Here is a 13,030-nt window from a genome sequence, read left to right on the forward strand (position 1 = left end):
TATAGCAACATTCAGTTATATTGGAGGGTAATTCTACTGGAACCAATAAATAGTCAAAAATGTTCCTGAATGGCCTGAGTAGATTATGTCAGCTGGTTTTAAATGTCTCCAGATATCCACCAGATTTAATTCTTTCATAAAATCAGGGATTGTTTCCCTACTTCTGGTGTGTTTGGTCAGATCCTGATCCCAGTCCAGACTGGTTCCAGAACTCAGGTCCAGAACTCGGGTCCAGTCGCCCCAGTGGATTTTCCTTGTCAGCGATGAAAGGGCAAGAAAAAATATTGGTATAGAAACATCATCATCATCATCATCATCATCATCATCATCACAGTTTCCTGTAAAATGGATCCTGAATAATCAGATTTCTCCCTAATTTATCTTTAATAACTTCGGTGAAAGGAACAGATTTATTAGTTTGGGTCTTTATTCTCCTGCTCTGGGTGGAAATGGAGCTGCATATATTTCCTCCTACCACTTCCTACATCATTTCATATTTTCTTCCTCCAACAGGAGGCTCTCTGGTAAAATAATGATTTAGAGTTTAAATCTTTCAGTTTGTTCATGACTTGTTTGTTTTTTTTGTTTTATGTAAACCTGTACAGTTCCAGGATGTGAATTTAATTTCCGTCTCCTGCATTATGTAAATTTAACCACAAAACAAAATGAAATAAAAATTTACATATTTTACACTTCTAGACACTCAAAGTACACAAAAAATGTATTTAAGGGTTAAAAATTGGATTTACATATGTTCAATTATAATTAATTTATGGTGGCATCAACTTTCTCTGTTCTTGCTGTGAATGTTATGTAACCTCTGTCAGTCTTGGACTGGATTCTCTTGTAATGAAGATTTTTAATGTCGATGGGATTTTCCTGATGAGATAAATACTATAAGAGGAAGAATAGATTTTTACTTAGAGCAAGAAGAAACTATTTTATCAGATAATGTTGATATACTGTGCAGTTTCTCTGAAGCCCCATGTTCACTATAAATCCTCTAGAGGGCGACACATCTCTGCCTCAAGACTGTTTGGAACAGGAACACCTGGGGAAAAAAACAGGAAACAGTTGAGAGAGAAACACTCACTGAGTAAACACCCTGAGGATGAACTCTGACCCCTGAGGATGAACTCCGACCCCTGCCTTCGTCTCCGACTGAAATTAAACTAACTCTGAACAAGGAGAGCAGAGAGAGAACTGAGCAACTAGACACTGGAACACAGACTGCTGCAGGAGGAAACAAGCAAATCAAAGTAAGTTCATAAAGTTTCTACAGGAGAGAAACTGACTTCCTGGTTTGACTTTCTGTCTGCTGTGGTTTCAGCTTCACTCTGAGACAAAATGGCTTCCAGATCAGACGATGATCTCTGCTGTCCGGTCTGTCTGGAAATATTTAAGGATCCGGTTCTTCTGTCATGTAGCCACAGCTTCTGTAAGGAATGTCTGCAGAAACACTGGAGAACAAGAACTGGTCGCTCATGTCCTGTTGGTAGGAAAAGATCAGCATCAGTTGCTCCTCCCTGTAATCTGGCTCTGAAGAATCTGTGTGAGTCTTTCCTACAGCAGAGAAACCAAAATGCTTCAGAGGGTCTCTGCTCTCTGCACTCTGAGAAACTCAAACTCTTCTGTCTGGACCATCAGCAGCCAGTGTGTCTCGTCTGCAGAGATTCAGAAAAACACACCAAGCACAGATTCAGAGCCATCGATGAAGCTGCTCAGCAACACAGGAAGAAACTTCAGGAAACTCTGGAGCCTTTAAAGGAGAAGCTGGAGCTCAGGAAGAAAGTTCAGGAGGAGTTTGATCAGACAGCAGAACACCTGGAGGTCCAGGCCCGACACACAGAGAGGCAGATTAGGGAGCAGTTTAAGCAGCTTCATCAGTTTCTAGCAGAGGAAGAGGAGGCCAGGCTGGCTGCACTGAGGGAGGAAGAGGAGCAGAAGAGAGGGATGATGAAGGAGAAGATGGAGGCTCTGAGCAGAGAGATAGCAGCTCTTTCAGACACAGTCAGAGCCACAGAGGAGGAGCTGAGAGCTGCAGACGTCTCATTCCTGCACAACTACAAGGCTGCAGTGGAAAGAGTCCAGCGCTGCCCCCTGCTGGAGGATCCACAGCTGCCCTCAGGAGCTCTGATAGACCAGGCCAAACATCTGGGCAACCTGGCCTTCAACATCTGGAGCAACATGGAGACCATGGTGACCTACACTCCTCTGGTTCTGGACCCAAACACGGCTGGTTCAAAAATACATCTGTCTGAAGATCTGACCAATGGGAGGAGAGGAGAGAAACAGCAGCTTCCTGATAATCCAGAGAGATTTAGTTACTACGCTGTTCTGAGTTCTGAAGGTTTTAACTCAGGGAACCACAGCTGGGATGTTGATGTTGGAGACAGTAAATACTGGAGACTTGGTGTGTTAGAAGAGTCTGTTAAGAGGAAGGGGGACATAGAGTCTGGATATTTGGTTCTACAGTTGTGTTCAGGTAAATACTCAGCATGGGGTCCACCAGCTCCTTCCACATTTCTCTCAGTCCAGAAGAATCTCCAGAGGATCAGAGTGAATCTGGACTGGGACAGAGGAAAACTGTCCTTCTCTGATCTGGATACTAACACACACATACACACCTTCACACACAAGATGTTTCCATACTTCTTCACTAATGATAAATTAACAATCCTACCGATGAAGATCTCAGTGATGAAGCAGCAGCTCTGATGATCTCAGCATGAAGAACAAAGTCCAAATAAAAACTTATTGATCAGATTGAAACTCTGAGTTTTAAAGAGGAAACTGGAGACGATCTGATCATCTGGAGACATCTTCATCTCTGACTTTTCAACTATTGTTTCCATAATAGTAGGTACCGGCAGTCATTTTTGTTTTCTTTAGATTTTTTGTGCTCTAAATGCATTTTTGCATTAAGTGTATTTCCAGAAAAGAGCAAAAAAAAAATTCCACCCACTATGCCTATGTCAGGATTTGAGGTTTTTCTGTGTGTTTCTCTAGTTGTCTGTATTCTTTGGATTCTCTGTGTGTCCCATCTGCCCCTTGATTGTTCCCAGGTGTGTCTTGTTCTGTGATTTCCCTCTGTGCATTAAATGCCACCTGTGTTTTTGTGTCTTTGTCAGATCCGTGTCAAACTGTGTGTTCCACGTTGACTTAAGTGACACGTTTCTTGTCTGCGTCTTCCGGTGTTCCTCGTTTGCCAGTACTACCAGTTAGTGAGTTTCGCTTTCCGCTCGACTGTTCTGTCTGGTTTGGAACTTTTTGTGGATTATTTTATTAAACTCATCATTTTCATCACTCCTTCTGGTTCCACGGCGTCTCCCTCACCACCTCTCACATCACTTCCTGACAGTGAAGTGCTTTACATCATTAAAAACAAAGTCATTTAACATGGAAACAAGTGCCATCATTAAATTTGTAATTGATGACATTTCAAATACAACTCTAAACAGGTGGGATTTTAGTCAAGATTTAAAGGCACTCAGTGTTTCAGCTGTTTTACAGTTTTCTGGAAGTTTGTTCCAAATTTGTGGTACATAGAAGCTGAGTGCTGCTTCTCCTCATTTGGTTCTGGGGATGCAGACCAGAGCCAGAAGACCTGAAGGGTATAGAAGGTTGGTACAGCAACAGCAGATCTTTAATGTAATGTGGTGCTGAACCGTTCAGTGATTTATAAACAGGGCTCAAATACATACTTTCTGAGGTGTATGCTAACATGTCTGTAGGAGCCATTTATCCTTTCCTATGTTTATCGCCACCAGGGGCCACATTTCATTTTGAGTTCTGAGTGTCTGATGGGGGATGGGTTATTTAAAGTCAAGCATGATTCTGTTCAGGTGTTGTCAATGGGAAGAGGCAGTTTTCTACTGTGCTTGGTTTAGATTGATGTCAAATTTATGTGGATCTAAATTGAAATGGTAGACAATGGACATTGTTCTGGCAATAAATGACTTTATTGTAAGTGAAACGGAAGATCGGCATCATGAATCTTAATTGAGCGCATGTAAAGCCAACACATTTCAGGAAAAACAACCAGTAGGCTAAAATATAGGATTTTAGCTGCTACATTTAGGTAGAAAACTTCCTCGTTTGGAAGATCCACCGATCCTTCTACATTGTGATTCCACAAAGCCGTAAAGTAACGCCATACAGAACCACGCTATTGGAGCCGCCGGACAAAGTGAACGCCGCACAGAACCGCAGAGGGACGATCGGGACACCTGACATCGGAACTAGAACTGCAGAGGACTGATCGACACTGGACGCTGGGAATGGAGCTGCATGGGTTGAGCTATTGAAGCCACTGAGAATCGAAGCAGCGGACATCAGGACGCAGATCAACTACACTGCTGCTGTACTGCATGATACATTTTCATTGTTAACAGTTTTATTGAGGGATCAGATCTGGACAATGAAACATTAGCAATACAAATTTGTCCTCATTTTTCTTATGTGAACATAAAATATAAAGACAATATGAAAACAAAACAGAAATGACATAAGCAAAAACACTTTCCCTAGGACTTGTATCTTATCACACCGAGGCTCAGATCAAATCCTCTTCAAATAGAGTTATCAATATATTGCCAAAAGGGTTGCCAAGTTTTTTTATTTTATTAAAAGAGTAAGAGTGGAGAAGCGTGGCTTCTTCCATATGGCATTTATCGCACAACGGGGATGTGTTAGGAAAAATTTTATGTAGTTTCACCTTACAATAATGGAGTCTGTGAATGATTTTAAATTGAATAAGACGGTGTCTGGAGTTAGCAGAGCACTTATGTATATTCTCTTGAGCGGCCTTCAAGAGTTCATCACTTATCTCGGTTCCCAATTCCTGTTCCCAGCCTGTTCTAAGGCCCTGCGTGGACGGCGAGGATCTGAGTAATAACATATTGTAAAACTGGGAGATTAGATGCCCTTCCCCACCACCCAATTTAAAGAGCTCATCAAATTCAGTAGGTATTATATTCTCTAAAGTGTGCGTGTGTTTTTTAACATATGCCCTGACCTGTAGGTATCTGAAATGATTGTGTTTATGGAGACCAAATTTGACCTGAAGTTGAGAGAAAGAGGCAAAATTACCATCCACCAACAGGTCACCAATAGTTCTGATGCCTAACTCTTTCCATTGTATGTAACCTGAATCTAAAGTGGAAGGGACGAATGAGGGATTCTTTGCTATTGGTAATAAGATGGACATAGACTTATTGCCAAATTGGGATTGTATCTGTTTCCAAGTACGTATAGTACTGTGGATGATGCAGTTATTGTTATATGCCGAGCGTCTATAGTTGTTGGTGACAAAATAAGAGCACCAATTTCATGAGGGCTGCAGTCTTCCTTTTCCATTATGATCCCTTTGGATTGTGTAACATTGCGATCTATCCAAATTGTAATAGTGCGAAGCGCATAAGAGTAATAGTAAAATAAAAAATTTGGGAGGGCCAGTCCACCCTCCGATTTGCCTTGCAAAGGTGAGCTTTACTAATTCGGTGCATTTTATAGTCCCATAGAAATGGAATGATTATAGAGTGAAGTTTATTAAAAAATGTCTTAGGTAAAAAGATAGGAATATTTTGAAACAGGTCAAGGATCTGAGGGAGAAAAACCATTTTAATTGCATTAATTCTTCCCACCAGGGAAATGGGAAGAGATCTCCAAAACAGAATATTATTTTGTAGTTTTATCATAAGGGGGGAGAAATTAGCTTCATACAGTGAATTAAAATCCCAAGTAATCTCTATGCCAAGGTAGGTGAACTTATTACTAGCAATTTTAAAAGGCATACTTTCCAAGATCGAAGAGTCTTTGAGCTTAATTGGCCTGCATGATACATATTCACTGGAAATGTTCTAGACCAGTGGTTCTTAACCTGGGTTCGATCGAACCCCAGGAGTTCGGTGAGTCGGTCTCAGGGGTTCGGCGGAGCCTCTGCCGCGGAGGTAAAGACACACTTGTGTAAAGTCGTGATGACGCCCCACTTTGTCATCACTTGCTGCAGAGGATCACGTTACATTGCTGAGCCAATCAGAGCTGCGGAGGAGCACTGATTGAAGGAGCTCCACTCTCAGCATGGATTTGAACTTGTGTCTTTATTTACTTCAGCAAAACTCACCGTTTTTACAAAATTCTGTAGCTTTCGGTGTACTTCTAAATCTGCTCCTTTGTCGCATCTTTTCGGGGTTGCTACTACCTCTAGTGGCGTGGGGGTGGTAACACAACTAATATAATTACTAAATCAGAATACCGCAAAGTCTTTATTATTTATTATAAACTTTTCATTCTCTTAAGAATGTAGAGCTAATTAAATGATCTAAACAAGACCTTAAAGTGGTTCCAGTTTCTCTCAATGGCCAACCTGTTGAAACTGTGACAATTTTTAAATACCTTGGGTCGTTCCTGGACAGTCAGCTCAACTTTGCTGGAAACACTGATTATGTTTTGAAGAACTGTTCTCAGAGACTCTACCTTTTAAGAGGACTTAGTGATTATGGGGTGACCCAACTAAACTCTAGTTGGGTCACCTCTATGTCTTGAATTTTGGGGGGAAAAAATCATATTAATCACTACAGAAGGGTTCAGTGAATGCGCATATAAAACTGGTGGGTTCGGTATCTTAAAAAAGGTTAAGAACAACTGACCTAGAGGGTGCCACAAGTCTGTCTTCAGACTGCAACTCCAACAGCAAACCTTGGAAAAAAGAAATTAAAATTTAAAATGATAATGTCTCACTAACGAGACCCTCCAGGTCACAGAGCATTCCACTCCACTCCGTTCGGCCATTTTTGTAGTCCAAGGCCATCTCTGGGGGGTCCACTGACTATGAAAAATTCCCCCACAGAGTAAGAAAACTTTCATCCACACGATATATAAATACAGATTAAATGAAATTTGCACATGTAATTTGTAGACGATTCCCAATGCATGCTACACAAATCACAGCCAGACATTAACCTCTAACTGACACAATTATAAGATTTACAATGAGTACATAGCGTCACACAGCTCACAATTACAATTTCTAAAATATTTTATATATCAGGGGTATTCAAGAAAACTGTGAGGAGGTCCAGTTCAAAGAAATTTCCTCAAGCAGAGGTCCGCAATATCGTCTATTTGCAGTATGACAATATCGGAATACATGGTGTTAAGAAAAATAATAATACAGGTTAAAATAATTTCATAGAAGTTTATTAGCACTGAAACACAGGATAACATTGTGTGGCTGCAGTTTAAATTAAAAATAACTAAATTATGTAATCAAAAATAAAGAAAGTGCTTAAGAAAAAATAGCAGCTTCAGTTTCCTTTTGATTGAACAATCTCAATATTTCTGCTCAATAAAACAACTCTCAAAACACCTGAACTATTTCTCTTACAGATTTCTCTTACATCTGTCTTCCCCCAATTTCCCTTGCTCAGTGTGAGAATTGAGCTTTGGCTTGCCCTGCCAACATTTTAAATCTGGGCTTGAAGGAGGTCAGGGCCATTCTCATGCACATGTGCAGATGCTCATTGGTGAGCTTGGAACGATATTTTGTCACAGAGCTCATCTTTTTCTTTACCATCAAGTAACGCCTCTGCTATTTCAGTCATGCACTCTTTGACAATACTTGCATCTGTAAAGGGCTTTTTGTGTTTCCCTAAAACCCAAGCAACACGGAGGGAACATTCATTAGCACGCTGTTGTGCGCTGAAAGCACGGCTTAATACCCTGGTGGACTGATCATATTGGGCAGTGAGACTTCGAATTTTCTGCGTCCGGAGTTCGGACTTAGGGGGGTATGATTGGTCAAATGCTTTGTGCTTAGTCTCATAGTGACGCTTGACATTGGCACTTTTAATAAGTGCCACGGTTTCGGAGCATATGAGGCACACTGGTTTCGTGCTCGCGGGTGGAAGAATGAACATGTATGCATCAGTCCATTCCGTGTTGGGACGCTCGATTTTCGGCATCTGCTTTTCTCTTTTTAGAAAGCGCCATAGTGTTTGCACCTCTTCTGACTGTAATTCACGCCCTGTCTTCCTGTATCACCTGCGTTTCTCGCTTCAATCGCTTTTCACTCGCCTTTCACCTCCTCTTCCTTATATCACACTGCCTGGATGTCTGTGCCTGGCTACAAACCTCTGCTTCGGCTTGCTCATACAACTCGCTCTGAGTTCAAGCTGGCGATTTGATTCGCTAGTTGAACCACGTGGTTAGTATGACTCGCACGCGATTGGTTTGTAGCTTCCAATCCTTGCTCAGTGCAGTGCTGGTAAAAGCACTTGTGTCAGATAGGGAAAAAAATAAATGCTCCGGTTTAAAATTAATTCTCCCGTCAAAATTAACAAATATTTTAACAATTTATTCCAGGTCCGGATGGGATGGCATATGGGTCCGTATCCGGACCGAGGTCCGTTGGTTGCGGACCACGGTTATATATCATGGAAACTGTTATTTGTTTAACAACTGCTTTTTGTATATTTGATTTTCAAATCTACAACTGAAGCTACAAACTGTGAAATGCTCTCTCTCATTGGATGAGATTTTGTTGGTTTTCATTACAAATTGATTAATTTCTTTAGCAAAGCATGAGGTTTTGCATCCCAAATGTAAGAATCTATTTTTAACAATAGATCAAAATAGATTGGGTATGTGGGTTTTCATAGTCTGAAGAAAGGTTGTAAAAAAATCTGTAATTGTTAAATGTTTAGACTGACTGTGTTCAGGACGGGTACTGGTGCCTGTCTCCAGCTGTTAACTTGCGAGAGGCAGGGGCACCCTGGACAGTTCGCCAGTCTATCGAAGGGCAACAGAGAGACAGACAGGACAAACAACCATGCACGCACACTCACAGCTAAGCATAATTTATACAGACCAGTAGGTTAATGTGTCTAACCTACTGTTTATTATCTGCTCAAGCAGTTGCTTTGCTGGGTGAACCTCATGTTTCAGATCATCAAAATCTGACTCAAAGGCAAGGCACAAGCAATCAGAGGCTCCTCAAGAAAATTTCAGTTTTGGGGTGCAGAGACTGCACATCTTGCATGATCTCAAAACTTTTCTTTGAAAAATGCATCTTTAACTTAACTATGAGACAGTCAAGCACCTGACTAAAGAGTGATCTGGGGAAGCCCTCACCATCACACTTTCTCTGTCCTACAGTGCTCTTTACCAGTGAGTCAAGAAACTTGGAGCTTATTCTTGGATGTCTTTTGTCAGTTTGTACACTGATTTTGGTCTTCTCAGCAAGCTCCTCAATCTCTTTCCACAGTTCAATGTATTTCTCATTTCTGTGGTCCTGGAAAGTGTCTAAGAGCGCATACTAGATCTACTGCCCTTGCTAGATTGAGAGTGATGTACTAAAGCAAATCAGAAAGACATTTGGCATCATCAAGCACTTTTTCACCAAAAGACCTAAGAATTGCACGTCTATTTGAAGAAGCAGATTCCTCGCCTCCTCTAATCTTTCACCATTTCTCTCAAGTGCAAGATACTGCAACAATCTCAGAAATGCTGGAAGTCTGCCTCTCAGAGTATAGCATGTACCTGCATGCCCACCTTGTATCTGTAAGTGCCTGGAGCTCCCTTGGCTGTTCTGCTGGATACAACTCTTTCTGTACAGGAAGCCACCTCAGATGAACACAAGAGCCACACACAGTTATATAGCTGCTGCAGGAGTACAAAAAAGTCAACAACCTCAGGGACTGCTTTGGTAGCATCAAAAAGAACTAAATTCAAGCAACATCCATTACAATGAACGTAAAAGGCAATCTGGCATTGCATTAAATTATGAAACCTTCCCACTCATGACCGATGAATCATCATAACCTCGTCCCACAAGGTTATTTCTGTAGTCCAGACTACATGTTCGTCTGTAGTCCAGACCATGTTCCTCAAGACAGTTAATGATCATTACACTAAGACCTGCTACATTAAGGCTTTCAGCAGTCTGGAAACAGGAAGATTTCATGGAAGACACCATTGTAATGATATTGTACAACCATGGACATTTGCTCCTATTTATGCAAGTCTTTGGTTTTGTCTGCAATAACACTGAATACTTCATATTTCTTTACTTCTTTTATGAATCAGTCTGTACCATCTCTGCTAAGCCCTGAAGAATGTCATTTTGGATTTGATGACTTGTTGTAGGTAAGGATCTACTTTTGAACTTGAGGCTGGTGGGATATTCACAATGGCCACTGCGTGTCGATCAGGACAAAGTGTAGATGGGATTTCTTCACAATCTGTCTTTATTGAGTAGTTACAGCAGTGGTACAGGTGTGCAGCAGAAGGTAGGCTTGGAGTTGGAGATGTGGTCGAAATCTTAACAGAAATAAGCCCACATTAATTCACCTCACACATTTATCTAATACAAGTGGCAGCAGTGACTCTTGCTGGCCACAAACTGACCACACGTTCATCAAATGCTACGACCGATAGCTAAAGAGATTTACCCACATGAACAGGGTTGCCACCTTTCAGAAATAAAAATAAGGGGCGCCCACCACGGCATGTCGCTCTACTCTCATGTGGTGGGATGTCCGCTGCAGTGATGGACATTATTTTATGGCAGTGTTTTTGTCATTAAACATGATCCATAGAGCAACCATTAATGTACAGAGGACAGTTAGAGTACCCCAAAATTGTACTCCAATCAGAGTAGTATAGTTTAAATACGTTTAATTAAGCAAGTGTAAAAAGTATTTGGTAAACTACTCAAGTACTGAGTAACAAATCATAACACCTGATTTAATATTCACAATGTATCCTCAGCCAAAAATATAACAGTTATGTGAAAATTCTGGTATCTTAAATAATCTTACCAGAGTAATTTATACAAAAAAGGAGTTAGGTTTGGAGGCTGGTTCTACACAAAATTCACCACGAGGGCCAACGTAGTCAGTGTTTTTTGAAACAAACCCAGAGCAATATTTCATCATTTGATACAAGTGAGCCAAAGAGCCACAACGGTCTCCAGAGATCAAGGTTGCAGATCTCTGACAGATGGAAAGTGTGATCTGTTAATGCACAGCAGTCAGCCGCGCCCCTAACTCCTCCCAACTCTGGCAGACTAACTACTGACCAGTTCTCCGTCTCACGGGTCCGAAAAGACTCTAATTCCCGGGTATTACCACAGATAAGAATTTAGAGAACTTTTATTTAAGCTGGGAGCGGAGGTGATTCGTCCAAGTTCTAACTACCTTCATCCAGACGTTATGCCCCGCTTCAGTTCATAACCCAGACATCGGAGTAGCCCCGCCGATGTCCGAACTCATGAACCACACCTGTTCACGGCAGCTCACCCCCCGATTATTAACGTGCACTTGGTAACCGACTTGGATACTTTTAGCGACTAGGAATAAGTCCCAGGGACATTATTTATCTGAACTAAAGAACGTACGAAGCCACCCTAAGTTACTAGAACCATAAACATTGATTTTACAATGATCAGAGAAATTAAATCTAGATGACTCAATTAATTTAACTGTCCACAACATCAAATTAGACTTTAGTAATTTTATTAGCAGGCTTTAGCAGGGGAAAAGACATACAGCATTTCAATAAAGAATTAAGAAATTAAAAACTTTAAAGAATCATCAGAAATTACTCCTACTTCTAACCCTACACTGTGTCTTAATCTAAATAGAGACTTTGGGGGGAGGCAGTGACTCAAACCCAGATGCAGAGACGATCTTGGCAGCAGAAACTTTAACGTCCATGGATGGAGTCCTGTCTTTGTCTTGACAGAATCCTTTCAGAATAAATCCAAAATTGAACTGGTGAGAATCCTCAACGAACTCAGTTCTTTATCCACAAAAGATCTTGGTATATTCCCCATGTCCACTGCAGCATCGATGTAAACCTTTGGGTTGAGCACAGGGCCGCAGTCGAATCAGAGTCCCGGGTTGTGGGTAAACGGATCTTGTTCCTTCCTTAGGCAGCGAGCAGTCGTCCCGGGGTTTCATCACTCAGGCCTCCGCTGACTCTGCTTCTCCATTTGCTCGACTCGAACGCTGCGGAACAAAGAACCTCGATCCTCCTGTCTGGTGTCTTTTTATTCTTATCAGCGGCCACACACTTTCTTTCCTCATGGACGTTTTTACTTGACGTCAACTGTTCTTTAGTTAGCCTCAGACTACAGATGAACTTTATTTCTCCTGAGCTGCACTTTCAGTTCCCTGTCTGAATTCTGCACCTGTTTCCTCCGTACTGACTGCTTGGACAGATGATCTCATATCCATCACCATCTTGGAGACATGATGTCTGTACTAATGACCTAATGCCTTGGTCACCTCTGCTCTCCTTTCGGTTCCTCTTTCTCCCTGACCTTTCACCTACCATCTACCTCCAACACAACATCAGTGACCTTTAGTTACAGTGAAACATTTCACCACATTTCAAGTTCAATGTCAAAATCACATTTATAACCTTTTAGTTTCTCTGATTTAGCATTCATTTATAATTTTACAATAACCATAACTTATTAGTTACCCTTATTATAATCATGATGTGAGTTATTACAGACATTTCTGAAAAGAAACCAAGAATAATTCATTATTCTAATTATTTGACTCCAAAGTTAGTTACTTGTTTCATCTGTAAGTACTTCCATAAGTTTAAGAGTAAGGGTTAAATATTATTATAATCAAACCAACATCAACCATCGGTTAAACCAATATTAATTATTAGTTTAATCATAAGTTATCATTTTTAATGTAAGTATTTTACTCTGGGTTTTATCCAATTACTCAAAATGTTTAGATTTTATTCTTTAAACCTTTAATGCTCTAAATGAGCAATCTGAACTATTTTTAATCACTGCAGGCTGGAAACTTCCTCCTTTTTCATGAAACCTGCTTTTCCTGTTGCATAACTCTCTTTCTGTCTGATTATGATTTTTTATGATTATATAGAAAAAAGTAGAATTAAAGCAAAGTTTGCAGGACACTATAACAACACACACAACCAGACTAATTTTATTATTGTCTGACTGTCCTGTTGGGTCTTGATGTCCCCTGTGTAATCAGTTTTA

The 13,030-nt window shown here is 40.8% G+C and overlaps 1 protein-coding gene across 1 annotated transcript; it reads left to right on the plus strand.

Annotated features, from left to right (window-relative positions):
* Positions 1-1,269: 1,269 nt before the first annotated feature.
* On the plus strand, positions 1,270-2,828 carry LOC103156597 (nuclear factor 7, brain-like). Its single transcript, XM_016664481.1, has one exon. The coding sequence runs from the start codon at positions 1,348-1,350 to the stop codon at positions 2,716-2,718; it is 1,371 nt and encodes a 456-aa protein (XP_016519967.1). The 5' UTR covers positions 1,270-1,347; the 3' UTR covers positions 2,719-2,828.
* Positions 2,829-13,030: the final 10,202 nt, after the last annotated feature.

This window comes from Poecilia formosa, unplaced genomic scaffold, assembly GCF_000485575.1.
Source record: "Poecilia formosa unplaced genomic scaffold, Poecilia_formosa-5.1.2 Scaffold489, whole genome shotgun sequence".
In the NCBI taxonomy this organism is placed as follows: Eukaryota; Metazoa; Chordata; class Actinopteri; order Cyprinodontiformes; family Poeciliidae; genus Poecilia; species Poecilia formosa.